Below are 27,771 nucleotides of genomic sequence, written 5' to 3'. Positions count from 1 at the left end.
CAGGCGCCCCTTCTTCGCCATTTTTAAGTGTCCCAGGGCTTTTTACTTTTAATTAATTGCTAGTACTAAAAAAGGGGATATGTCATGCAAAAGTCCAGCTTTCCAACTTTTCTTAAAGATGATCCAGCAATACTGAGTCCACCTTCCTGCCTTTTCTCCATTGTGCTATAGTCCCCACCACTCCCTATATTATTCACCTACTTCTCTCAATTGTGTTATCTGTCTACCAACTTTGCCATTTGAGCTTAAGGCCCCTGACTCAGAGCATATGTCTAGTAGAACCTAGGTCGGGTACTCATCTTCTCAGTCTTGAGATTTGAGACCCTTTCTCAAAGATGAATAAGACACAACCCCCTGACCTTTGAAAACTCAATCTTATGGGGTGGAGGGAGGCGGACATCTATATGGTCTAATTCTGGACCTGAGGCGCTGGTCAGAAATGGGAGTTTCTGAGGAGGAGACCTTGAATTGTATCTGGAAGAAGGAAAGAGCAGCTACACGGGGAGCTGGAGGTAAAGGGGAGAGTGTTTCAGGCAGAAGCAACAGCAGATACAAAGGTGGGGTGATGAAGGTTCAATGTGTTTGAGGAACTTAAAGAAGGCCAGTGTGCTTGGAGCTTGAGAGTGGGGAAGAGTGGTAGTAGATGACGTTAGAAGTGTATTTTTATATCAACAGCCTAACCCCTAAGCCAGGCAGCTGTTGAGCAAATCCATGTTCCTGGTCTTCAGAGGGCTCGCTCAGAACAGGTAGCTGGCTTAGCACTGTCAGTCAGAGGAGAGACTGCGCGTAATTCCTTCCCCTGCCTCCGGTGCCAAGGGCAGGGTAGGGCACAGAGCAGGTTTTAGTAAAGATCTGCTGACAGCATGCTCGAGAGAGAACAGGAAATGCAGGCTCTGTTGAAGGAGGCCCAGGTGCGGCTCTCTCTTCATTGGGGCACTCATTCTAAGTCGCCAACACCTCCTCCAAGCGACACAGAGCTGGGCGAGTGAGAGGCCGAGAGGAACCAGCCACAGGCCCTACCCACAAAAACCTCAAAGGGGAGGGGATTTGAGGGGCAGGTGGGAAAACGGGTTGTGACAGTTAAAGGAGGGCATCCGACTTTGCTTGAATGAGGCGGGGAGTCAGCAGATGGGCAGATGGGGTCCTTTAGCCGAGACTTAAGGGATGTGTAGGGCAATTTTAACTGTAGTGTTTTGGACGTTTCATTTTGTTACCTGGCATCATTTCCTCTGAAAACACTCGCAGTCCCGAATGGGTTGCCCCGGGGCGGATCCTTGCTTCACTCCCCAACCCCTCTGCAAAGGGGCAGGGCCTCCCAGGAGCTCGAGTCCTGTCTGCAGCACCCAGATTTGCCCGCCAGGGGCCACTGCGCGCGGGTGACTAAGCGCGCAGGTTCCTAAACTGCAGAGAGGAGGAAGCTGATTGGCTGCGCGGCGCGGCGGGAGGGCGGAGCCTGAAAGCCGGCCCGAAGTAGGGGGGCTGGGAGCGTGCCCCCGGCCCCGGCCAGGCCGTTGTCGCTTCAGGCATCCCGGGACAGCAATCGTTGTGCCGGGGGCCTCTCTGTCCAGCCCGGCTCTAGAGCTGAGGCGAGTGGAGCAGCACCGAGGCCCGGAGATCCGGGCAGGGCAGTTACTGCCGCCGTCGCCGCAGGCCTGGGTTACCTGAGCTACTGCGTGTCCGGGGCGCGCCCGCCCATACGCGGGCGGTTAGAGCGGGAGAGACTCCCGTGGGGGAAGGGGAGGCCGGGACCCGACCCTTGGCGCGGGAGGGGGGTCCTGGCAGACACGAGTGCGGACCCGGGCCGGGGAGAGCCCACCGCGGGCTGGGGGCACCCGGCGGCTGCCTCTAACAGGTTATTCCGGGATAAGCCCGGCTCTGGGGCGGGCCGGGCTTCGCTGGGGGCCGGGCGGCGCGGGGCGGGCCTGCAGGAGAGCACGCCCCCGCCCGCCCCGGGCCCGCCCCGCGCCGCCCGCCAGCCTGCGGGGGAGCCGCTGTCCCGGGCCTGGCCAGTGCGCGTCCGCCTGCTGAACCTGGGCACCGCCGGCCGCCTGGGCACGGGACTGGGCGGGGGCGCTGACTTCAGCCTAGGAGGCCTGGGATCCCGGAGCCGCCCGCGCCCGCGGGGACCTGCGAGTTGCACGCCCTCCCCGAGCCTGTGCTGCTCGCGGCTACTCGGCGGGGAGAGGCCAGGTGCCCCCCTCTTCCCTTCTCTTCCCTTCCTCCCCCACTCCGGTGCCCGCGGGAGATCCCGCCCGTCCGCCTCCTCCCGCAGAGGTGTAGCCCGCTGCGGAGCTGACAGCGGCCCCGCAGCCACCCTGTCCAAACTCTCCGGAAGCGGCTGGAGCAGACTCGGCGCTCAGGCCGCCGCAGCTCCAGCGGACCCACTGTTGGACCGGAGGAACCCGCCCTCCTCCCGCGCCCAAACTTGGAGCACTTGACCTTTGGCTTTGGTAGGAGGCAGGCCGGCGGGTGGCTGGACAGCTGCAGCGCCTCGAGGGCCTCTTGCCTGGGGTTCCAGGACTGTCGGCTACACTTCTGGGCTCCCGGCTTTGCTCTGGGATCCTGAGGTGTCCACATCAGGCGCATGTTGACTGAGACCTGGAGTCATGGATGTGTGCGCCCGTGTTGCCCTGTGGCTCCTTTGGGGGCTCCTCCTGCATCACGGCCAGAGCTTCAGCCATAGCCACAGCGAGAAGGCGACAGGAGCTGGCTCGGGGGCTGGTTCTGAGGAGTCCACTGCGGCAGGTAAGGCCTTGCCACGGGCTGGACTGAGGTGCCTGAGTGGGCAAGTTGAACCTTAGGTTTCTACATGTGCGGCTGATGGCACTGCCTGTTCTCAGTAGTCCAAGAAGTTCTTTCTGTTCAGGAGCCATGGCTAATGTCTGTCCCTGACGAACAACTTTCCTCCTCTCTCCCCAGGATGTCTTTTGTTGGCAGTGAGAAGGGGTTGGCCTTTCGGGCACCTTGGCCTTTCAGATCAGCAAGCCAGGACCTCTTCTCAGGACTACTTGTCTGGAAGAATGGCTTAGGCAAATGATGTCTATTGGCCATGATAAGTCTATTGCTTTTGGCCAGTTTCAGCACTTGGCAGCACAGGGGAGGTTGAGGCTACTTGGGTTGGGCAGGGAAAGTCAGGGCTGGGCCAACTCTGTTGCCCTATAGCTTGGTGTTGAGGTGTGCCTTTCTGTTCCAACAAGCGTGGGAAACTTAGTCCCTCCCTTCCCTTAGGTAATCCGCTGTCTTTTAGCTATCCCATTTGAAATATCAAGGCAGTTCTTTAGATCGAATACTATTTACCACTAGGGAGTTAAATGGCTTTTTCTTAGGTGGGTATGGTATAATTTCTGGGGCCACTTGTTGATTTATTCCATTTCTTCTGACTGATGAGGGTAGGAATTCTATGATATTTTTGATCTGTCCTGTTTTTCCTTATGCACTCATGGAGCCTTGTCAGGTATCAGGAGCCCTGGAGTTCTGTTGCAGAATGCAAAAGAAAAGAATACTTTTAAAATTCAGTTGTTTTACACAAGACTTAGAAGGAATTCAGTTTTCTTTCCCCATTTCTCTCACCCTGTCACCGTGATCTATCCAAAGCAGTGGGTTGCAGATTAGGGAGTGTTTATAGCTGAGTTCTTTATGAGGGGACTGCTCAGTGGATACCCATTGATATAGGAGGAAAAGGAAACATAGGTCATAGTGGCTGGGAGGTTTCATGGACGGATCCAGATGCTGGCTTTGATGATAGACCCTTTCTCCGAAAACCCTCTCTTTTAACTTCTTTGATTGGGCTGGGTGTACCTGAAGGGCTGAGTTGCAAGTAGGGTTGCCCTACGTACAAGCATAGCACCTAGGCTGTTATTTTGTTTTTTAATTTTTAATTTAATTTTATTTTTTTAAAAGATTTTATTTATTTATTTGACAGAGGGAGACACAGCGAGAGAGAGAGCACAAGCAGGGGGAGTGGGAGAGGGAGAAGCAGGCTTCCCGCAGAGCAGGGAGCCCGATTCAGGGCTGCATCCCAGGAGCCTGGGATCATGACCTGAGCTGAAGGCAGATGCTTAACGACTGAGCCACCCAGGCGCCCCGTAGGCTGTTATTTTGAAGATTGGTCTTTCTTGCAGATTAATCTTGTTCCTCCATATGGTATCTCCTTGGCCCCTGAAATGTAGCTCAAAGCTTGATTTTCATTGGGCTGTGAAGGGAAAGTCTACTAGGCAGATGTAGATCAAACTGTGAAGTAGACCCTAGGAACCCTAGGAACATCTCTGCTGTCTCAGTGACATTCCTGTTTATAACAGATAAAATGTCCTTTTCTCCCCCTAAAATATGAGTGCCTGACATAAAATGAATATCTTTTTGGGGGGGGAGGAGGTGTTTTATATTTTAGACATGAGCTAAAGGGATGAAATTCTGAACTTTAGGCATTAGCTTGCTATCGAGAAGATTGTGTGTGTGTGTGTGTGTGTTTGTGTGGACACACCTGCCTAAGGTAAGAGGCATTCCAGCATCCCTCAGAACCACCCCATGACTTGAGCTTGTGGGGACAGCCCTCCTCACAACATATCTCAGAGACCTGGCTATGCTGACTCTATCACTTAGGCCTTGATTCCTCTCAGTTCAGAAAGTAGTTTCTGTTGTCATAATAATACTGAATCCCAGGGAGGGAAGTCTCAGAGAGAGACCCTAGGTGCTAGGCATGATTGTAGTTTGTGGGAACCTGGGGACCCCAGAACTGTTGTTCTAGGTTGTCCCCTTGGGCCTGTCTGGGACTTTGACTCAGACAGGGACTCATTTTTTTTGCAAAGAGGTGGCTTACGGACTGGGCTCTGCTAAAGGATTTGGGGAGAAGCTTCTTATGAAGCCAGGAACTCTCGTAGGCCTTACAGTCCCCATGTAGTCTTAGAACACAGGAGTTTTACTTGCCCTTAAAGCTGCCATTTCTCTAATCAGATTTGGCATACCCGGTCAATTTATATGTTCTCTATAGTTTATACTTTACAATTATACAGCTATTTTTCCTATAAAAGGCTCATAATAGCCTAGTAGAATGGCAGGTGGTATTATTCCCCTTTTTATAGGTGAAGAAACTGGGTTCTGTCTTATAGGCAGGTCTTAGGTTTCTCCCATCTTCTCTGGCCCTGCCCCATTAAAGGAGTGGTAGGCAGGGCCAAGAGAATGTTACTTTCTTCCCAGTCGTTATTTAGGCAGGCCCTTGTAACTGAGCTGATGAGATCCAAGGAAAGAGCTGTCTTTTTCTTCCCTGGAGAGTCTTCTGCAGGGGCCAGAGAATTGGATTTTTTCTCTCGTTGGATGTATCTGTCCATCTTAGAGCCCTGTCCCTGCAGTGAAGGCAGGTGCTCCACTAAGAGGCCCCCTCAGTTGGGCAGTGGAGAGGCCATTCCTGTCACCTTCTGGCTCTTTGATGCCCGCACACCCAACTGTGCTAAGTCACTTTCTCAGTAAAGATCTGAGCCTGGGTGTGCTACCCTGGGGGCTGCATTTCTGAAGCTGGCCTGGAACCGATGCTTGGAACCTCCCGTAGACTCTGGGCTCATTGCTTCCAGAAACTCAAAAGGTTTTCTGCAGAATGTTTGTGGGGGATCCCAGGTGAGTCAGGTTGTGACTGCCAGTGTTGGAGATACTGAGGGCCTCTGATCAGGAACTGTGGTGTGACTCAGTATAGCCAGAACAGGGTGGAGGATAGGCATCTAGGCAGTCTGTGCACTGCAGGCTGGCTTCTCAATCAACCCCTGGTGGGAGTGGGAGGCCAGAGCCCTGTCTGCCCACCCAGCTAGTTGCTGCTGCCTCCAAGGCTATAAATGGCCTGGCCATCTTGGTGGCTATGCTAATTTTAGCTGAGGGTAGCTCCCGGAACTGGACCAGGGCCAAGGGCAGGTGGGTGGGGCTTGGCTGAGGCTAATATTGGGGCCGGGAGAGGGTCACACTAATCCTGGAGCAGCTAGGACATCATCTGCACCCAGCTTTGACAGTCACCCCTTAGCTAGGTTAATTTATTCAGCAAACCTCGAACAGTGCAGTTCATGTGCTATTTATTCAACAAATATTTGGGTGTCTGCTCTGTGGCACACACAGTATGTTTGATGGTGGGAATTTAAGGATGAATAGAACAGATAGGTTCTCTGCCCTCAAGGAGGTGACAATCTCGGGGCGCCTGGGTGGCTCGGTCGTTAGGCGTCTGCCTTCGGCTCAGGTCATGATCCCGGGGTCCTGGGGTCGAGCCCCGCATCGGGCTCCTGCTCAGTGGGAAGTCTGCTTCTCCCTCTCCCACTCCCCCAGCTTGTGTTCCTTCTCTCGCTGCGTCTCTCTCTGTCAAATAAGTAAATAAAATCTTTGAAAAAAAAAAAAAGGGGGCGCCTGGGTGGCTCAGTTGGTTAAGCGACTGCCTTCAGCTCAGGTCATGATCCTGGAGTCCCTGGATCGAGTCCCGCATCGGGCTCCCTGTTTGGCGGAGAGCCTGCTTCTCCCTCTGACCCTCCCCCCTCTTATGTGCTCTCTCTCTCTCATTCTCTCTGTCTCAAATAAATAATAAAAAATAAAATCTTTAAAAAAAAAAAAGGAGGTTACAGTCTAGTGGAGAACTAGGAAATAAATACATAAATAAATATATTATCATGTGGTGGTGCTGCGGAAGAAAGCGTGACCAGAGCACTGTTTGGAGAATGGGAGGAGGACAGAGATCCAGCTGAAGGAGCAACTCAGTGCCTAGGAAGACATTAATTAACAGCAGCAATAATAGCAACTAACATTTGTTAGTGCTTAGTGTGTGGCAGGCACTGTTCCAAACATTTTATTTCACTTAATTCTTACAATCATCCGGTGTGCTGAGTATTAGTCCTGTTTTATATTGGAGGAAATGGAATCAGAGAGAGGTTAAGAAACTTGCCCAAGGTTGTACAGCAAGTAGGGAGTAGAGTTAGAATTTGAACCCAGGCAGCCTGACTCTTCTCCCTGCATCCACCTCAGCCCTTAGGGTATAGACTCACTCACAGCTTTGGGATCCACGCTGTGATAGAGGTATTGTATACACACACACAAGGCTGTGGGCAGCCCAGAGGAGCAAGTGACTAACACTGCCTGGGAGAGCTGGGGGAGGCATTTCAGTTTCCCCCATAATTTTTTTCTCAGATCTTGGGAGGTAGAAAGTGGTTGCCTAATTCAGAAGTTAAGAGGTGGAAACATCAGTTAGTTCAACCCACTTATTTTTACAAATGAGGAAACTGACATCCAGAGAAGCATCAAATACAAGTTCCACAGTGGGTTATTGGTGGAGCTAGACAAAGACAATTGAGTTAAGGACCCTGACTTAATTGGTTATTCAATCCACAATGAGTGCTTACTGCTTGCTTTGTGCTATGGAAGAGACTTAGGGCTACCAAAGAAGTCTAAGTCTAGGGGCAGGGGGTATGCTACTATTAAATGTAGCATAATGCACAGGCTTAATGAAGCATAAAACCAGGCAGTGTAGACAGTGTAGCCTGAGGATTAAGAGAGCTGTGTGTGGGTTGGGCTCAGCTGAGGTGGCTAGGGAGGACTTCCTGGAAGGAGGAGTTGGGTAGAGGCAGAGGGGAACCAGGAGGGAGTGGTGGTCTGACTTGGGGAAGGCTGCAGGAACGGGCATTGTAGATGCCTGGGTCTCCAGTGTGAGTACATGGAGTCTCACTGTTTGGTGGCTGAACAATAACTGGGCAGAGTTGCTTCATACTTGGCCGGCTACCTCGCATGAGAGCCTGTAGACAGGAAGATTGCAGTCATATGTGATCTAGGGGCAGGTCTAAGAACTACCAGAATCTTGAAGTAATGATAAATGTAAATAATATTTTGAGATATGTGCAAGTGTAATGTGGTGTGAAAATATCATTTCTTTTGGTGACAAAATCATAGGTACGCTACTAATACTGTGGTTGGTTGCCCATAAGATATAATTGAAGGAAATGTTACCTTTCAGTAAAAGAATATTGGAAATAGGGATGTAATTTCTTTCCCATCCAAACTCACAGGCCCTTCTGAATTCTATCTATGGGCTCCTCCGGAATGTGGGGCCTTCATGTTAAGAACTCCTGTTCTTTGGCAAGGAAGGGATGAGGTCTTGTTGAGGGAAATGGTTTCCTCGGGCGCCCTAGGACTTGGGTTTGAGCACCAAGGGGCCTCTCATTTCCTGCTGAGTAACTTTGAGATACATTGCTTAATGACTTCATGGGCATGCTGTGGTACAGTTCCCTTTGTGGGAAATGATACTCCAGGAAACAAGCAGCTCTGGCTATCAGACTTTTAGGGAGAGAAGTCTGGGCTTCCAACAGAGCTTTTCTTTTCTTTTCCTTTTTTTTTTTTTTTTTGTTGTTTTTTTGTTACTGCTGATAAAATATATGAAATATTTAAGATATACAGCCAGGTATAAAAAATAATGCATTGAATACCATGTGCCCAGGACACAGTTTAAGAAATAAAATAATAACAATACAGAGCTTTCTTTATTACCCCAGGACACTTTGTATAAATTTCTAATGTAACACATAACAACACATTGTGTATATGTTTGCTCTCTTCCAAGTGTAAGCTCTGTGGAAGAAGGGAGGAGGGGTTGTACTTTATTTATCTCTGTTTTTATTGTGCCTAGCCTAAAACCTATGTTAAAGTTTGTTGGAAAAGGTGGAATCAGGGCCTATTTGGATGGATCATATTTTTTCTCTTCTTTTCAAACCATCTCATATGTTTTGCTACACATTCTGGGCTTTTCCTCAACCCGTGGATGTGCTGCTCATACAGGGTACTTGATATTTTCATCCACGCTCAGAACTGTTTATTCTTTTTCTTTTTTAAAAAAGATTTTATTTACTCATTTGAGAGAGAGAGACAGAGAGAGAGAGAGTACAAGCTGGGGGCAGAGGGAGAGGGAGAAGCAGGCCCCCCGCTGAGCAGTGAGCCCAGTGCTGGGGTGGAGGGGGCTGCGTCCCAGGACCCTGGGACCATGACCTGAGCCGAAGGTGGACGCTCAACTGACTGAGCCACCCAGGTGCCCCTGTTTATTCTTTTTCAGTCTATTTTATTTTATCCCCAACTTTGGAATTAGGTGGGACTGTTTTTATTATTATGGCCTTTTTCAAAGTGACAAATTTGCAGCTGAGAAATTTGTGTTTTTGCTCCCATAGCTAAAAAGTGGCAGGATCAGAACTATGCCTCTGGGGATCTGTGTTCCAAGCCATAGCTGTTTTTATCAGAACATATTACCTGTTGATGTGTTCCTCACGGATCTGGCACTCAGAGCCTTTAGCCTCAGTGGTCTGGTGATAGCTGTGTTAACAGGTTGTTTGACTAGTCTAGCAATATATAACCAAGTGTGGCTGCAGAATATGGTAGAGTCCATAATCTTAGGAACCATGCTGTGCTAGTGGAGTTATCTGTGTATGTGCTTGCCTTCCTCAGCATACCATAAACTCCTCGGAGGGTAGGACAGCAAGCTCCTAGCACAAGGCTTGGCATGTACTATACTTTGTATATAATAAAGTTTGTAGAACTAAACCGAAGGGGATTTATTTTCTGATTCTGATTCTCCTGTAATTCACTAAGCACTTGGTTAGAAGTTGAAAAAATTTTCCTCCGAGAGGGTTAGGTAGTGTTGAAGAATAAACTTCACTTATTTAGAAAGTTCAGTTTTAGGGGTGCCTGGGTGGCTCAGTCGTTAAGCGTCTGCCTTCGGCTCAGGTCATGATCCCAGGGTCCTGGAATTGAGCCTCACGTTGGGCTCCCTGCTCTGTGGGAAGCCTGCTTCTCCCTCTCCCCCTCCCCCTGCTTGTGTTCCCTCTCTCGCTGTCTCTCTCTCTCTGTCAAAATAAATAAATAAATAAAATCTTAAAAAAAAATTTCACTGTTTTAGAATTTCTCACTCTTTGTCTCTGTTCAAAAAAAAAAAAAATCATCTAGATCAGTTTGGGTCCAATAGCTTCACTTCACTTGGAAAAACTTTGTGTAGGATTTTAAAGAAACCAGACTCTTACCTTTGCAATCCTTACCAAGAGAATGCAGTTAAGAGTAGCTGGAAGACTGTCTAATTCCACCAAGGACCCATGTGGAGCGGGGAGGAGAGGGTTGGGAAGTGAGTGGATGGGGCTGGATAGAAGCCTTGATGTAGAGTGAGATGACTGGCTTGGCTTTGCTGAAGGGTCTGAGTTGGCCACAGCCATCAGAAGTAAATATCTGGATTTAGGGGGACTTGAGAATTCCAGTTCCTTTCCTTACTAACTATGGATCTAGTGGAGGGTAAGTCACTTCATCTTTTTCAGGCTTAGTTTTTTTTTATTTGTAGAAAGGGAATCAGTAACCTTAATGGATAGGTTTGTAGTGAGGATCACATGAGATAACTTACATGGTGAGAAGGCTTTATAAACTCTCAAGTACTGCATGATTAGGGATAGTTGGGTCCTCTCAACCTTAGCTTTTGTGGGCCTGAAAAACCTCAGTCAGAATCCGAGTGTCTGCTTGTGGTACCACCTCTCTAAAGCACCTCTGAACCTGCTACAGTCCCATTGTTTAACTTGAGGTATACCCATCAAATGTGTATAGACTCTGGGTATGGTCGAGCTAGGCTTTTATTCAGGCCTTACTCTAGCCTGTAGGGAAGCTATTGATAAAATGTGGGTGCTTGTATTTGACCTTATTTCCGGTCCTTTCTCCCTTCCTTTTATTGGGTGTAACCACTTCCCTAGCCCCAGCTGCAGGCTTGAAATGGCTGACCAGATGGGCCTGGTCCCTACCTGTAATGGTGCATAACAAATTATCCCCAAACTTAGAGGCTTAAAATAATAAACATTTATTATCTTACAGTTTCTGTGGGTTAGGAATCTGGGTGCTCACTTAGCTAGGTGCCTCTGGCTCAAGGTCTCTCATGAGGTTGCATCAAGCTCTTGGGCTGGGGCTGACGGCTCGATTGCGGGGGTGCGGGGGAGAGCATCTTCAAGTTAATTTATGTGGTTGTTGGCAGGCCTTGGTCCCTTGCCACCTGGGACTCTCCATTGGGCTGCCTCATGACATGGTAGTTGGCTTCCCCCAGGACAAGTGATCCAAGAGGGAGTGCCCAAGCTATAGTCTTTTTATTGCTTAATCTCACAATTGATACGCCACAACTTCTGCCATATTCTGTTTGTTAGAAGCAAGTCAGTAAGTCTGGCCCATACTCAAGGTGAAGGCCTTAAACAAGGGCATGAACACCAGCAGGGTGGGGATCACTGGGGGCCTTGGTATCACCCTGTGGTATCACCCTAGGGCCATGATACATTTACCCTGCCTGTGGTAAAAAGAAGATGCCTATGGTGTCACCCTAGGGCCATGATCTTGGGAACAATGGCTTCTAGGTGCTGTGCCCTCTCAGCTTTTCTTTAACTTCCTTTACTTGCCTCCTAGAGTTTTGTGGAGTCTCTCTGTACTCCCTTTGGTATCATGCCCTCTTGGTTCATGCATGACTTCATTGCTTTGACATGTAGATTGGCATGGCCCCTCCCTCTATATTCCTCCTGTATCTTAGGCCCAATCCTAAAGTAGCTTTTTATCCTACGTTCTAGTGTTGTCTTGCAACTGCTCAGCTTGGTACCTTCAGTTCTGAAGCCCATTGTGCATCTACTGACCTTGGCGTCTTTAGTGCCCCAACTTGGCCTAGAGAGCTAGACTTATAAGTGGCACTGAATTGGGACTTATACATTGACAGATGAAAAACTTACTACGACCTTTTAGGTCATTGGTGTTAGGTGCTAGGACTTAATGTCTTAGTATGTCAAAGCTCAAGGGCTTTTAAGGACCATCTCTTCCAAACTCCTCATTTTACATATCAGAGTATCGAAATTTGCCCAGTGTTTTAGCTAGAATCTCATTTTGTCTGATTCTCATTCACATGCTATTTCCGCTCTGTTGTGGAGTCTTTCTACCCTAACACAGCCAGTGTAGATTGTTAGGGGATATGAGACCTATACAGAGGAGAACTAGAAAGTGGCTCACAATACTGTATCATGTTCACAGAAATTGGACTGGGCAGAATTGGGAGTACACAAAGTCAGCATCAAGCACTGCTTCTGAGGAGTTTCCCGCACAGCTGGAGAGCTTTCATATCAGGCACAGTAAAGGGAGCCCAGTGGTGTCTGTGGCTTATGGTGACTAATACGTATCTGCAGTCTGTACCACTCCCTTGGCATTTCAGTTCAGAGCACGGAGGGATCTCTGTCTCTTGGGATGTGCGGAGCAGGCTCCCTGAAGGAGGAGTGTCCCAGCGCCGTACTGCGTCTCTCACTGTTGTTTGGCTCAGCTGCTTGCATTATGTATGGACTTCGGGCTACATGTGTCTAAAACTTCTCGCCCCCTGGAAAGTGCCAAGGGGAAGAAGCTCTTTGGGCCCCGAGAATTTGACAAAGCCTCGCCTGTGTTGGCATAGCTTGATGGGGCAGGTGGATCTGCAGAAGGAAGGCTACGGCCCAGTCGTGTTTGTCAGAGTGGAACAGATTTATGTCATGACAGACCTGCAAAGAGAAACCTGAAATGAGCCAGCAGCCTCGTACTTTTGTCTTCCGCTGGGGAGCTTGGGACAAAGATGGTACAGCCTCTAAAATCCCTCGATGGGTGGTGGTTTCCTTCCCGACCCAAGCTTCTGGTCCCGGACCACTTTGCCTACTTTATCTTCCTGTGTTCCTCTCTCTGGATCTTGGCCCAGCCACACTTTTTTCTTTATCCTGGTCTGCAGAACATACCTCACACTGCTTCTCTTTTGCCTTTACTTACGTCATTGTACTCTCCTCCCAGAATGCCCTCCCTTCTCCTCCTTTCTTCCTACCTAACCCCTCAGTCCTCTGGGAAGTGTTCCCTGACATCAATACTAGCCACGAGTTCCCTCTCATCTCTGATCAAGCTCTGGTGGCACTTGCTGTCTGCACTACTCTATGCACTTCACACCCTGCTCATACCTCTTAAAGCAAGAGATAGCCTGCTCTAGAATCAAGAGCCCTGGGCCCTGGCTGAAGTCTTTACCGGCTGTCGGGCCCAAACTACGGTGTTCTCACTTGAAAAATGGGGTTAAAAGAGTTAATTTATATGAAAGTGTTGTATAGATTTTAAAGCCATTTTTGTTGTTGTTGTTGTTTCCGATTTTGTTTTGTTTCATTTGTTTTGTTGACGATAGTACGTATCCTTGGTGTGTCTCACAGTGCTGGTCAGAAAGTATGTGCTCAGTAGATATTTGTTGAATGAATGAATGGATAGCAAAGAGTGGATCTTTGGCTTGAGTAGGCATGAAGGGAGAGTGCCGGGTAAATCGGCACCAGTTCCTGTGAAAAGCTTAGACAAGAGTGCTCCGAGATTAGGGGTAGGATTCACGTGGTGGGTTTTCTGAGGAGCTCTGTGAGCGTTATTTTTCTGCTGACTCTACTTCGTCCCTATTTGTTTTTTTTTTATAAAGATTTTATTTATTTATTTGAGAGAGAGAGCACAAGAGGGGGGAGCGGGAGAGGGAGAAGCAGACTCCCCGCCGAGCAGGGAGCCCGATGCGGGACTCGATCCCGGGACTCCAGGATCATGACCTGAGCCGAAGGCAGTCGCTCAACCAACTGAGCCACGCAGGCGCCCCTACTTCGTCCCTATTTGTTGAGGACCTACCAAAGCTGTGCTCGACGACAGTTATTAGTTACACCGGGGGATGCTTTGGCCCTGCCTCTGGCCAACAGTTTCTGTTTGCCTCAGCAACGGCTACCTGAGCAGGTGGCCGCAGCTGGACTATGCTCCGAGGGGCCCGACATGAGACCTGCGGACAAGCCTTCCTTGGGTCCCGCTGTCCCTGTCTTTGGTTCCGTGGTCCACGGGGGTTTACCTCAGGTCAAACTTGAGGCAGCCAAATGAACACAATACACTTTAACTGCTTTTCTTAGCCTGGCTTGTGGGATGGAGGAGGGAGTCTTCTTTCCTGCTGGGCTGGTTGTGCAGCAGGGAGGTAGGATAGGCTGGTGAAGATCACTGGCTTTTAAAATGTTATCTCTGATCCTGGAACTCCCTGGACCTCAGAGAACTCCAGCCTGAGCGGACATCACAGCAGCTTTCTTCCTCCAGGGCACTGGGGAAAGGGCCCCTAGGGAGCCTTGGTGGAGGAGGCAGAGGTTTGAGAGAGTCAGCCGTGTGGCCGGCAAGGCCCAGCGAGGACAGGTCTGTCCCTTTCCTCTGTTGGCCACATCTCCAGAGCTCCTGGCTGCCTTGTATGGAGTTCTGGCCTAGGTAATGACCAGAAATCTCTCTGGCAGGCAGGCTTCCAAATCTCATATGCTTCTAATTCTCTCCAGGGTGATTTCAGTAGCTCTGCTCCTGTTTGGCCTCTCTGGGTTATCTCAGGCCTCTCAGGAAGCTCTCAGAACTCTCATCACTACAGTGTATGTTAAAACAAATGTGTCCATGTTTGCCAAGTTCCCAGAGCCAGCATCTAAAATGTAGTGGCCAGGGGAGACGGGTGCCCTGTATGATACATGCACAGGTTAGAAAGCAGTGTGTGCGTGTGTGTGCACGTGTGTGTGTGTCCGTGTGTGTGTGTGTGTGCGCGCGTGCTTGTACGTTGCTGGGTAGCCAAACTCCTGGAGGTCTTGTTTCAAGTAATTTCTGCTGAAAAGGGCGAAGTTCACGGGAACTCACCCTTCCTATCGCTAAAGAGATAAATACGTAATTAAGACAACTCAAATAACTTCAAAGATAAGAATGATGATGGTAGCTACTATTCATTGAGGACCTGTTATGTTCTAGGCACTGGGCTAGGTGCTTTACATCTGTATAATAACGCCTAAGGGTGAATATTTTTTTCATTTTGTAGACGGGGATACTGTAATTCTGAGAATTTAAGTGATTTTCCCAAGGTTATTAAGCCAGGATTTGAATTTAGGTTTATCTGACCCAAAGGCCAGTGATGTTTCTATTTTAGTTTAATAATTTGTGGGGAGGGGAAGAAACAGCTATATGAATTTAGGTAGAGATGTGCATTTGGTTTAAAAAGTGTACAGCTTATCAGACTGTTAGTGGTATTAGTTTTTTGTGTCACCTAAGTGGCTTGGAAGAACCGGGATTAGGAATTTGGGATGGGGGAGGGAATGAGAGGGTGTATTTCAGTTATAAATTCTGAATGGGACTATCACAGTGGTGGAGTATATAGCTACAGAGTGGTGTGTATTCAGTTTATGTCTTCCAAAACTAGCATTATGGTTGAACTCTTTTGGATATAAGCTTTGGGACAGAGTCTGTATCTTTGTAGTGTTCTTTACTTCTTCGGTCAACATTTAACATGTATATTATATGACAGTTCCTGCCCAGTAGAAGTACTGTGTATAATAACTGGGAACCAGTGCAGATGTGCACTGACTTTTTTCTTTATTATAATAAGAGCTCCTATTTATTGAGTACCTACTCTAAACTAGGACTGGGCTAGTTTACTGTTACTACTACTCTGTACTACTTTCATGTACATGATCTTGTATAATCCTCAACAGTGGGTCTCCCATTTGCTAGTTTATTGTGCAAGGTGATCTAGGTTTAGTGCCCTATGAATGATACTGATGGTCCTTTTGGAAAATGAGATCAGGGAAGCTTTGTGGAAGAGGTGGCAGCTTAGTGGCTCTTCAGGTACTTCAGGCAGAAATGTAAGGTAGGTTGAGGCAAGCATTCCAGCCAGAGGAAATGTCGTGAGTGAAGGCATGGAGTGGAAAAAAGTAGTCTCTAGGAGACATCAGTTAGTCCAGATTGGCTGGAGAGTAGCATCTATGAAGGAGAGTACTATAAAATAAGGCAGAAAAGATTGAGGAAGGATCAGGGAAGGCCTCAATGCCAGGCTAGAGAATTTAGACTTGAGTTTGTAGGCAATAAGTCATTTGTGCCTCCAAGGAAGGGTCATGACCTGAGTTTTGCTTTAGGGAGATTTAGGGAGATTAATCTCAGAGTGTATATACAATGCATTGGTTGGGGTGAGGGTGGAGGTAGGGAGCCAAGGTAGGAGACTTTGCAGTTGTTCACGAGCAGAGATTAGGGTCTTCATTGTGGCTGTAGAATCAATAGGACTTATAGTTTAAGGGTAGGAAGTAAAGAGAAGAGTCAGAGGTACGCCCATGTTTTGAGTATGGGTAATGAGGAGCCTGGTGGTGCCATTAACAGAAAATATATGACAGTTAGAAGGAGGGTCAGTGCTAGGCAGTGATGCGTGGAGGGGTAGTTGACTTTATTTGAAGTGCTGGGCAAGGGGCTACATTTCACAGTACTCCAGGAACCAAAGACTTCTCTTCTCCACACTTCTTTCAGATCTCTCCATTTTATAGATGAGCTTTCAGGTGCCTAAAGAAATGAAATGATTTGTGCAATGGATGGATTCCAAGTCTGAGACTCCAAGTTTCTTGTTTTTTAGCTATTAAGCTTTCTAACAAAGCTGGGTCTTCATTGTAGGAAAATCAGTCTTGGAGATGGAAAAACCTGGGTTCAACTCCAGCCTTTGCCGTTTTCTGTTTGTAAAATCTTTTTTTTTTTTTTAAAGATTTTATTTATTTATTTGAGAGCGAGCAAGAGAGAGGATGAGAGAGAGAACACGAGAGGGGGTAGGGTCAGAGGGAGAAGCAGACTCCCTGCTGAGCAGGGAGCCCGATGTGGGACTCGATCCTGGGACTCCGGGATCATGACCTGAGCCGAAGGCAGTTGCTTAACCAACTGAGCCACCCAGGCGCCCTGTTTATAAAACCTTGAACGGGCTCCCTTTTCTCTCTGAGCCCTAGTTTCCAAGTTTGAAAAAAAAAAAAAAAAGGAATATTAATCTCTACCTTATGAAGGCAATGGAAGATAATATACTTTGTAAAACTCTTAAGTGCTGTGTGAGGGTATTATCTCAGGATTACGGCTTGAGGTAGAGCCAATATATATAGTGAGTATTTTGGCCAAATAAGAGCAGACTTAAACTTACAGTTTTTCATGGGAGGTCTTCTTTCACTTTAGGCTGTCCTAGACTACTCACCTGCATTTGGGGCTTTCTGGTCTGGGAACATGCCAAGTTTTTCATGGTTACACATCTCTACTTTTCCAGTGGGAAATGGGGTTACTGAAGGAACACCAAGCGATCCTATCCTATCAGCTGTTCTTGGCCTGAGAGATGAGTACTATCCCCTTCCCCCCAGGGTCTTCTGCCAACCTTCTGCAGGCTCAAGGTGTTGGGGCAGAGTGATAGCTGAATTTTAGGCTATGCTTTGGAGGAGACTCCTGCTAGACCAGGTGAGCCCTGGCTTGGAGCAGAGGTACCTACTAGGGTGTAGCTGCTGGTCAAAGCTGGTGCTTGGAGTCCTCTTGAGGGCATCTCTTCGGTTTAGTACACAAGTTCCCGAGTCCTCTTGAGAAGTGGGAGTAGGCTGCTTGTGTTTTGTCAGGTCTGTGGTTACACAGCTGCCTGTCATGGAAGTGGGCCTGAAACTGGCCATCTTGTCGGATGTCTTGTCACACACCCTCCGAGACAGTAGAGGGGGATTGCAAGATTTTCTAATAAAACAGCTACTGCTTGTTTTGTAGCTTTTGTCTTAAAGCATTTTCCTTTCACTTATTTCCCTTGAACCTTTATTTCTTTTTTTCCTCTCTTCCTAGCTTGGTTCTCTTGAGTCTTCATAGTTTTCTTTATGGAATAGGTACTTTAATAAAAAAGAACACTAGGCTAGGAATTGAGTAGACGTAGTTAACATGGGTGGTGATACTCTTGACGTTTCTGGGCCTTTGTTTCCCCCATTCCAGGTATTTTGGGGATAATAGAACTTACCTCACAAGGTTGATATGTACAGATCTTATGAAATAATGTGACAGGTGTTTAGTCTTATACACATATGAGTAATTTATGATTAGTTTTCCTTTAAATTGTCTGGTCCTCTATATAATTCCCTGGTTCATCCCTTCTCCTTACTACCCTTTGTCCCCTGGGTTCTCACTTTTCTTTATAACCTTGCTTTTTCACTTTCAGTGACAACAAGTTGCAAGGGAGAGGGCCTGAGCCTTTGGGAAATATAAAGGTTGTTGGCTTTCGAGTGTAGTAGCTTATCATTAACTTGGACAAGACACTTTACCCCTTCGTGCCTCAATTTTCATATTTGCCTGCTGGTTTACCATGTAGCTCTATTCTTTTGAGTTTTGAAGTTATTTCCATTTTGGAGCATCTCCCTTTAAAATACAAGCATTACTGGGGTGAGGTTACCCCAGAACTGAGAATCAAAACTAGCCTTTGCTAGCTTTTCGGGTGTGGATCAGCTAGGGGATAGCCACTGGGAAAATGGTTCACAGTGGGACACTGGGGTGGAGGAATGGAGCCTGGCAAGGCAAGGCTTAGTTTACTGATGCTGGAAGGGTGTCAGGGCCTCAGGGCATACTTGATAGGCCTCTCTCACAGCCCACATCCAACGGTTCTTCCTGAGCTGAGCTAGGGCCTGTACTCTCCACCAGGAGTTAGAGCTTGGTGAGGCCTGATTCCCCCAAGAATTCAGTGATGAAAATTAGGGCACTTGAGCAGATCTAATTGGCTGAACTGTGTGAAGGGCAGAGGCTTTCCCCGGGGGCTCCTTTTAATCTCCTGTGGTTATAGACTTTTGAGGTTGGACTAATTAAAATGTTGGCACCTGGACTCAATACCTTTCTTTGCACTAGGTCCTGCTCCCGCCTCCTGTAGTACCAGAAGTTGGCACAGGGCTGTCTTTGCGGGGAGCTGAGGAGTGGGTTTCTATCTCCTCATCTAACTAAATGCACAATGATGTGGTATTTGTCCAGAATGGGTTGCCACATGTCTCATGGTGGAGAGAGATAGAGGCTGAGACCTGGGTCTGGATATGCCTGGATTTGCTACTCTCTAGACTCCTGAGATGCCCTTTCAGGTTGATTCTCTGTTCTATTAACCCCCAAAGGGCTTTGCTCTGTTAGCTGGAAAGTAATTTCCCCTGCTTTGGAGCATTCCTCCCTGGTGTGTGTTTCGGTTCTAACCAGAAAAAGGGAGAAGGAAAGGGTGTTTATTAATTCCTACCATGTTCCAAGTTGGGGCTAGTGTTTTACACAGCTGTCTTTTGAGATGTGTATCATGCCCATTTTACAGATGAGGAAATACTTGTGAAAGGAAAATAATTCGCCTGATTGTCATTATAGCCTTAAGCAACCGAACCAGAATTCAAATGCGGGTCTCTCCCAAAGCCTCTTGTTACCTTCCTGAAGTAGTACAATGATTTCATATCCTCCTATCCTTCCACGCTGAGATAATTTCCTACCTCTTCTTCAGTTTCTACAGCCAGAATTATTTTCTTGGCCTGCATTTCCAGAGCCTTCTGCCCGTCTCTCTAATCTGGCTGATATTCATGAGGCATGGATCTGCACTCCCCCTCGCCCCCCTTCCCATTTGACTACTACCACTCCTGCAAGGGGTGGCACTCAGGATGTGTTTGTTAAAGAACCAAATGAAGTTATAGTGTTAGAATTTCAGGCATCATGACACACTGGTAAAGGGAAGGGTGTTGGGCAGTATTGGCTAGCTCTCTGAATCAAGCCAAGCCTGGGTCTTGATTTGCTCAGAGTGTGCTGTGTTATACCAGAGGCAATAGGGTCTTTTTTATAGGATGCCTTTTGGGTTCCTGGGGAGCAGGCCTCTGTTCCTCTAGGTCTTTTGCTTTGGCATCTGGCTTTAGAGTCTGTTTCTTTCTTGAAGTTTCCTTGTAATTAGTAAAGTTAGAACAATGCTACCTGGAGTAAGAATGGTGGTGACAGAGCCCTCAGCCTGGCCTTGGTTGCTGGAATATACCTGTTGACTGTGGGGAGGTGGGAGTGGGGGATAGAGATGCGGGGTTGGGCTTTTTTTTTGCAAAGAACATGCTGAGTCATTAACCTGGAATTGAAGCTTAAACTTTCTGCAACCTTTACCTAATGGTGTGTGCCACTTCAGAAGCTAAAATCTTTCCTGAAGAAGGCAAGTCTGTAAATGGATTTTCATAAGTTGAATTATTTTTCTCACTGACTTGAAAAAATTATAAAAGTATTTTCAGGCCCTTTTCTATACATATAGCATATATGCTTAGTGTTACACATCAAAAGTTCTTTTGGGGGGCGCCTGGGTGGCTCGGTCGTTAAGCGTCTGCCTTCAGCTCAGGTCATGATCCCAGGGTCCTGGGATCGAGCCCCGCATCGGGCGGGCTCCCTGCTTGGTGGGAAACCTGCTTCTCCCTCCCCCACTCCCCCTGCTTGTGTTCCCTCTCTTGCTATGTCTCTCCCTCTCTGTCAAATAAATAAAATCTTTAAAAAAAAAAGTTCTTTTCTTTTGGGAATAAATGGCAAATTAGAATATGAAAAATACAGTTAAAACACCTTTAAGGGGAAAAGTAACAATATTAATAACAATCAAAGTAAATACCACATTAAGGATAAAACACAGTGGTTTTGTTTATTTGTTCTGTTTTGATGCTATGGGAAACCTGAAAAGCTTATTCAAACAGAATGGTCTAGATAGTGACATGATACCCTTTTGGTTTGTCTAATATTGAGAATAGATTATGAGATGTTCTTAGGAGAAGGGGAGGAGAATGCACTCAGGACCAGGAAGAACTGTGCTTTAGCTCAGATGCAGTACTCAATTGTGTAGAAGGACACAAGAAACTAGTAACTAAACTTTCTGGTGTCTGTTTCCGTGTTAAATGGGAACAATACCTACCTTATTAAAATTTATGAGGACTAAAGAAGATCACGTATGGAAAGTGTTTTGTAAACTCTGAAGTATACTGGCGTCATGCTCACTGGGTGACTGGAGCCATTTTATCAGTACGACAAGGAAGCTTTGCTGTAAGGTACGGCTTACCATAGGTGGGAAGAAGGATGCAGACTCGATGAGTAAATGGTTGAATGCTGTCTGGGCAGCCTCTGAGAGAAATTCTTGTGAGGTTAGGGAAAGGACTGCATTCAGTCCTTCCATACGTACTTGTCAAGTCCTGCCTGCGAGCCCAGAAAGAAATGCGCGTATCTGCTTATTAGATGTGTGGTGTGCTGTATGTGGAGACAACTGTGTTTGGGAAGAAAGCTCCATAACGACAGGGGTTTTTGCCTTACACACTGCTGTATATTCACCCAGGGCTAGTGCTTGACATAGAGTAGGCTCTCAATAAATAATTGTGGAAAGAAAAGTTTTGGAATCAGGCAGGCTAGGCTCAGATTTGGGCTCTGCCGTTAGCAGCCCCTTTCCTGAGCAAGTTGCCTGATCTTTCTGGGGCTCCATTTCCTCATTTTTAATGGGACTAGGAGGGGTGCCTGGGTGGCTCAGTCAGTTAAGCATCTGCCTTGGGCTCTGGTCGTGATCCCAGGGTCTTGGGATCGAGTTCCATGTCGGACTCCCTGCTCAGCGGGGAGTCTGCTTCTCCCTCTGCCCCTCCCCCTGCTCGTGCTCTCTCTCTCTCTGACAAATAAATGAAATCTTAATAAATAAATAAATAAATAAATAAATAAATAAATAAATAAATGGGACTAGGATTAGCTATCATACAGGATTATTGGGAGGATTAAAAGCATTTAAAAGTTTGGGGTGCCTGGGTGGCTCAGTCGGTTGAGCTTCTGACTCTTGATTTCCGCTTGGGTTGTGATCTCAGGGTCCTGGGATTGAGCCCTGTCTTTGCAAGGGCAGGCTCTGGGCTCAGCAGGGAGTCTGCTTGAGGATTCTCTCAATTCTCCCTCTGCCTCCCCCCCATAAATAAATCTTAAAAAAAAAACAAACCATTTAAATGTTTAACAACTTTTGTAGGAGTCCTAATAAGTGTTTTATGAAATATCGTTTCCCCTTTCTTTTTTCCTTCCCGATTTGCAAAATGGGATGGAAGCAGAGGGAAAAGCACATCGGTGCAGGCTTGGGCAAGCCTAGCTAGTGGTTTCACGGGTTTGATCTGACCATGTCTTCCTTAGGTATAAGATTAGAGTTATCGGTATTATTTCTTCACAAAAAGAATTCCCTGCAAGGGTGTCGTCATTACTATGCTTTGCTTCTCTGCATCTCCCATGGTCTTGGTGGAAGGGCTGGCTCTTGTCTTTCAAGGCAAGGTAGCTTTTGCACTGCAGGTTTGTGCAGAGGTTGTTTCCAGAAAAAGCAGCTTCCACTGGAGAGTCTGGACTCACCTGATTTGGATTAGGCTTTTATAGCCAGCCATCACTTCCTCCACCAGGCCCTCCCTTAGTAATTGTTAGTTATAGCTTTGAAAACGTGTACTCAGCTTGACTTCTGTTCTGGATCAGTTGTAAATTCTCCCTGGACTTGAAGCAGAATGTGTTTGCTCGGGTTAATCAGGTATTTATGAGTTGACCTTTCCTAGTGAAAACCTAATTTTTTCCTCATGCCTGAGTGACTCCAGCAGGCTGAGGGCCTTGTTCTCAGACATTCCCGGAACCTCTGGAAGTCGCCACAGGTTTGCCTGCCCTTGCCTGCAAGGCCTGTGGGATCTGTCTGCCCCTCGGTCAGGGCGCCCAGTACCTTTCCCTTTTCTCCTATGGAAAGACACTGGAAATACCACTCTCCTGTCTTTTATCATCATTTTAGACGTCAGGGCTTTCTCTTCTGGTTAAGTTTCACAGGAGGAATTGTCAGACCGTCAGGTAGAAAGGGCTTCTTGCTTGCAGACTGAAGCCACTTGGCAAGAAGTGGGTAAAGAACGTGTTCCCTGATGGGAGTGGTCAGGCCCTGGGTAAGTTAGTTGGGGGGTTAAATGGGCCTGCTGACTTCTAGAGTCAGCAAGTGCCCTAGCTGTGTCCTCAGTGCCCTCCTTGGGGGCTGAGCATTGTCAAAAGGGAGATCTCAAATATGGGCCGTGGAAAAGGGAAAGGGAGGAGGGTTAAGGAAAGGAGATAAGGAAAGAAAAGAGAACTTTGCTGAGCTGTTGCCTCGTGCTAGGTACTTCTGACCAGTTATTTCCTTTCATCTTCACAACAACCTTGTGAAGTTTACCAGTGATGAAACTGAAGCCCAGAGAAGTTAAGCAACTTTCCCAAGGTCACAGAGCTGGTGAATGATAATGGTAATAGTTATCTGTTGTATGTTGAGAAGGCACCTACCAAGTTTCTTTTTTTAACGTGCTTTATATAATTTAGTACTCACCACCAGCCTATGAAAGATTGTTATTATTTCTGTACTGCAAATGAGGAAAGTGGGAATTAGAGAGTTTTGGTTACTCCATGAAGGTCACTGATGTAGCAATAGCAGTGCAGGGATTTGAATCCAGAGTCCTGTGATTGTAAAGCTTGTTCCGTGATGTTCATGTCACTGCAGACAGAAGAGCTAGGATTCAAATGCAGTCATGAGAGCAAGGTTCACGTCTTTCTCCGTCTTGGTATCCCCCTAACCTCTGATAGTGCCTACCACATTGTTAGTGCGCAGTATGTGTTTGCTGTGAAATCCAGCTCTGCTCTCCCCTGTTGCTCCCTGTTGCCAACTGCATCTGGCCCCAGCCCCTTGGCCTGACGGTCTTCTCTCCACAGTCTACGCACTGTGGCCTCCCTGCCCTCCCAACACACAGCATTTGATCTAGCACCGTTAGCCTCCTGCTACTTCATCCCCTTCCCGCTGGCTACACATTTCTGCTGCCATCATCCTCTAGTCCTGTCCGTTCTTTTCTATGCAGTTTCTCTGACTGATCCCAGAGATTCCCCTTTCGAGACTATAATCTTCCAGGTCTGTATCATATAATTTGGTACCTAATTATCTACTATTTCACCTTCTAATTGTTTCATGGACATTAATCTTCTCTCCAGCCAGCTGGTGGTAGTCATATCATAATGACCCCACAGTTACTTTGTGCTTTGCCCTTTACAAAGCCCTCTCCTGTTCAAGATGAGTCTTTCTGTTCATCATACCCATAGCAAACCTATGAGACCTGGTAGGGGATGATTATTTCTGTACTATAGCAGAGAAAACAAATACAAAGAAGGCAGGCAAACTTCTCAAGGTCATATAACCACTTGGGGACAGAACTAGACTAGGTCTCAGGTCTATTGCTTTCTGGCTTCATGTGTTGTTTGCCATGCCTTCCACATGAGTATTTGTCCCTGGCATTTCCTAGAACCCTGCCTTCGAGGGCCATCTGAGGCAGAACATCTACATTCAGGAGGCTTGATTGGTGACTTGGGGAGTGGTGGGGGAGCCCGGATAGCCATCTCAGGTACGTCTCAGAGGTGTCAGTGCTCCGGGTTGCTACTGCCTGAGAGAGGTTCTGGCCCTGCAGCTTCCAGGATTAATGTTCACCTGACAGGCACTGGCTTATTTTGAGTGGTCAGAGCATTCTCCCATAGACATCCAGGAAATAGGGCAGGATGTGTGGTGCTGGACAATTTCGTGGTGTGGCAGTGGCCTGAGCTTGGGGAGCAGGCAGACTAGACCTTAAAATCTGGTTTTGCTGTTGTTTATTAGCCACATGACCCTGGAGAAATCATGAATCTGTATGAGCCTTAGGGCTATTGTGAGAATGTATTTAAGGGCCACATGATGGCCCTTAAAGAAAGGAAGTATCTGTAAGTATAAGGCATGAGGAGCCTGAGGAAGACATGCCGGTGACCCTTGCAGGTTATTCCCTGTGAGTTGGGTTGCAGACATCAGTGATGATATGCTGCACTGGGGCCTTTTGGTTGATGGATCAGAACTTGAATGTGGGGCCCGATGTCTCTAGTCTCTACTGCCTACTTTGGGCAATGAAAACAGCTCGTGCACAGCTGATGGATGGCTTCAGAGTCAAACTTTGGGAGTAAAATCTTTGTTTTCCTGAAAGACTTGGGCATTAGAATTGTTGCTTCTGAAAAATCAAGAACATAGTTTTTTTTTTTTTAAGATTTTATTTATTTGAGAGAGAGAGAAAGCATGTGAGAGAGCGAGCACAAGCAGGGGGAGGGGGAAGGGGGAGTGGGAAGGGTGAGGGGCAGAGGGAGAAACATGTTCTCCGCCAAGCAGGGAGCCTGATGTGGGGCTCGATCCCAGGACCCTGGGATCATGACCTGAGCCGAAGGCAGACACCTAACCAACTGAGCCACCCAGGCGCCCAAGAACACAGTTGTTATTGAGAGATTTCAGTGATTTCTGAAATCAGATATTGCTCCGAAGCTATTTTTTAAATACTTCTCTATTCTCCTTGAACCCCCATCCTGCCCCAAAAGAAAATCATTCAGATTTAGACCATTGTGTGATAGTTGTATCTTTGGTCTCTGTGGCCACCCAGCCCCCAGCTCCCTTCTCAGAGATAGCACCGCTCCAAACTGCTGCTTCCGGGGAGGCCATGCGGCACCTTTCCCTACTCTGCACCCGTGACCGGGCTGTGCTGTAAGGGAAACAACAAGGACACATAGACCCTATTCAGAAAGGAGTTTGCTTTCTCACTGGAGACTTTAGAAGGCCTGACACAGGAAATGACTAGAAAACAAGAGCAAGGGAATATAACTCATTGCTAAAATAGCAGGTTTGGATGCATTGGGATGTGAGGGCAGGCTTTGTGGAAAGGCAGGAAGAAGCTCGATGGGAAAACATCAGTAGCTTTGAGTTTTTCCTTTTAGAATATGATACCATGGGCCATTCACCTTTTTTAATTTTTTAAATGAGGTGAAATTCACATAACATAAAATTAACTATACACATGTATGACTCAATAGCATTTAGTACATTCACAATGGTGTGTAAGCAACATCTCTATCTAGTTCCAAACCATTTTTATACACCCAAGGAATCCCATACTCACTAAGCAGTTGCTCTCATTTCCCCCTCTCCTTCACCTGGTGGCAGCCAATCTGCATTCTGGCTATACGGATTTACCTATTCTGGATATTTCATCTGAACAGAATCATGATATATGTCACCTTTTGCGTCTGGCTTCTTTCGCTTAGCATAATATTCTGGAGGTTTATTTGTGTTGTAGCATGTGGCATGTAGTAGAATGAAGCTGTATTCTATTCCTTTTTATGGGTAGCTAATATTCCATTGTACGTATATACCACAATTTGTTTATTACTCCTCTGTTGGCGGACACTTGGCTGTTTCCATCTTTTGGTTGTTGTCAGTGGTGCTGCTATGAACATGCATGTACATGTAGTTGTTTGAGTACCTGTTTTCAATTCTTTGGGGGTATATACCAGGAGTAGAATTGCTGGGTCGTATGGTAATTCTATGTTTAAGTTTTTGAAGAACTGCCAAACTGTTTTCCAAAGTAGCTGCACCATTTTATACTCCCTCTATCAGTATGCAAGGGGTCCAATTTCTCTACATTCTGACATTTGTTATTTTCTGTTTTTTTGATTATAGCCATCCAAGTGGGTGTGAAGTGGTATTTCATTGTGGTTTTGATTTGCATTTGTCTGATGACTAATGATGTTGTCTTTTCCTCTGCTTCTTGGCCATTTGTACATCATCTTTGGAGAAATGTCTATTCAAGTTCTTTGTCCATTTTTTAATTGGGTTTTGTCTTTTTCTTGTTGAATTGTGCGACGGTTAATTTCATGTGGGCCGGGCTAAGGGATGCCCAGAGAGCTGATAAAACATTGTTTCTGGGTGTGTCTGTGAACATGTTTTCAGGAGAGATTAGTATGTGGGTCAGGAAACTGAGTAAAGAAGACCACTCTCACCAATACCAGTGGGCATCATCCAATCTCCTGAGGGCCTGACTAGAACAAAAAGGGGAGGAGGGTGAACTTATTCTCATTGCTTGAGCTGAGACATCCATCTTCTACTTTTGTACATCAGAGCTCCTAGTTGTCAGGCTTTAAACTTGGACTGGGACTTATACCATCACCCCACCACCTGGCCAAGGCCTCTGGACTTGCTCTGAATCACACCACCAGCTTTCCTAATTCTCTGCAGATGGCAGATGGTGGGACTTCTTGGCCTCCATAACCATGTGAGTCAATTCCTATAATAAATTTTCTCTGATATATATATATCTCTATATATCTGTATCTTTCTCTCTTTCTGTATATATAGCCTATTGGTTTTGCTTCTCTGGAGAACGCTGACTGATACAAACTATAAGAGTTCTTTATATATTCTGAATACCAGACATTCAAAATTTTTTAAAACATACTTTTGGGGCAAACCTTCCTAGACTTAAAAATCACTAACTTGTCGGGGCGCCTGGGTGGCTCAGTTGGTTAAGCAGCTGCCTTCAGCTCAGGTCATGATCCCAGGGTCCTGGGATCGAGCCCTGCATCGGGCTCCCTGCTCGGCGGGGAGCCTGCTTCTGCCTCTCCCTCTGCCTGCCTCTCTGCCTACTTGTTCTCTCTCTCTCTGTCAAATAAATAAATAAAATCTTAAAAAAAAAAATCACTAACTTGTCTTTAAATATACCTAGATCTTTGAGGCACCTGGGTGGCTCTGTCGGTTAAGTGTCCGATTCTCCGTTTTGGCTCAGCTCATGATCTCAGGGTTATGAGATTGAGTCCCACGTTGGGCTCCGTGCTCAGCGGGGAGTCTGCTTGGGATTCTCTCTCTCTTCCTCTCCTTCTGCCCCTCCACCTCCCCCTCTCTAAAATAAATAAATGAATCTTTTAAAAAATATATATACTTACATCTTTTATGTCTCTTAGCCTATGATCAGACTTTTTCTTTTGTCTAGAATATCCTTCCCTTCTTCTGGTGGCTGAAATTATAATTGTTCTTCCAGGCTCAGGTCAAGTGTTACTCCCTCTGAGAAGCTTTATTAACCCCTTTCTCCTCCTTATTCCACTAGTTAGGTACTCTTTGCTATGAACATCTCTATAATGGTATACTTT

At 46.9% G+C, this 27,771-nt stretch overlaps 1 protein-coding gene across 4 annotated transcripts in view; it reads left to right on the top strand.

The window, feature by feature from the left end:
- Positions 1 to 1,973: 1,973 nt before the first annotated feature.
- Positions 1,974 to 27,771, top strand: part of STIM1 (stromal interaction molecule 1) — a 186,763-nt gene continuing 160,965 nt past the window's right edge. The window contains exon 1 of one of the 4 annotated variants that reach the window (XM_034995408.1): positions 1,974 to 2,745. In XM_034995408.1, coding sequence (XP_034851299.1) covers positions 2,607 to 2,745 — 139 coding nt within the window. In that variant the 5' untranslated portion in view covers positions 1,974 to 2,606. The remainder of the gene's footprint in view (positions 2,746 to 27,771) is intronic. The other 3 variants (XM_034995409.1, XM_034995410.1, XM_034995411.1) reach the window with 3 other exon arrangements.

Source organism: Mirounga leonina, unplaced genomic scaffold (genome assembly GCF_011800145.1).
Source record: "Mirounga leonina isolate KUSES-001 unplaced genomic scaffold, KU_Mleo_1.0 Mir_92, whole genome shotgun sequence".
Taxonomy (NCBI): domain Eukaryota; kingdom Metazoa; phylum Chordata; class Mammalia; order Carnivora; family Phocidae; genus Mirounga; species Mirounga leonina.
This window is presented reverse-complemented; position numbering and strand designations above follow the sequence as displayed.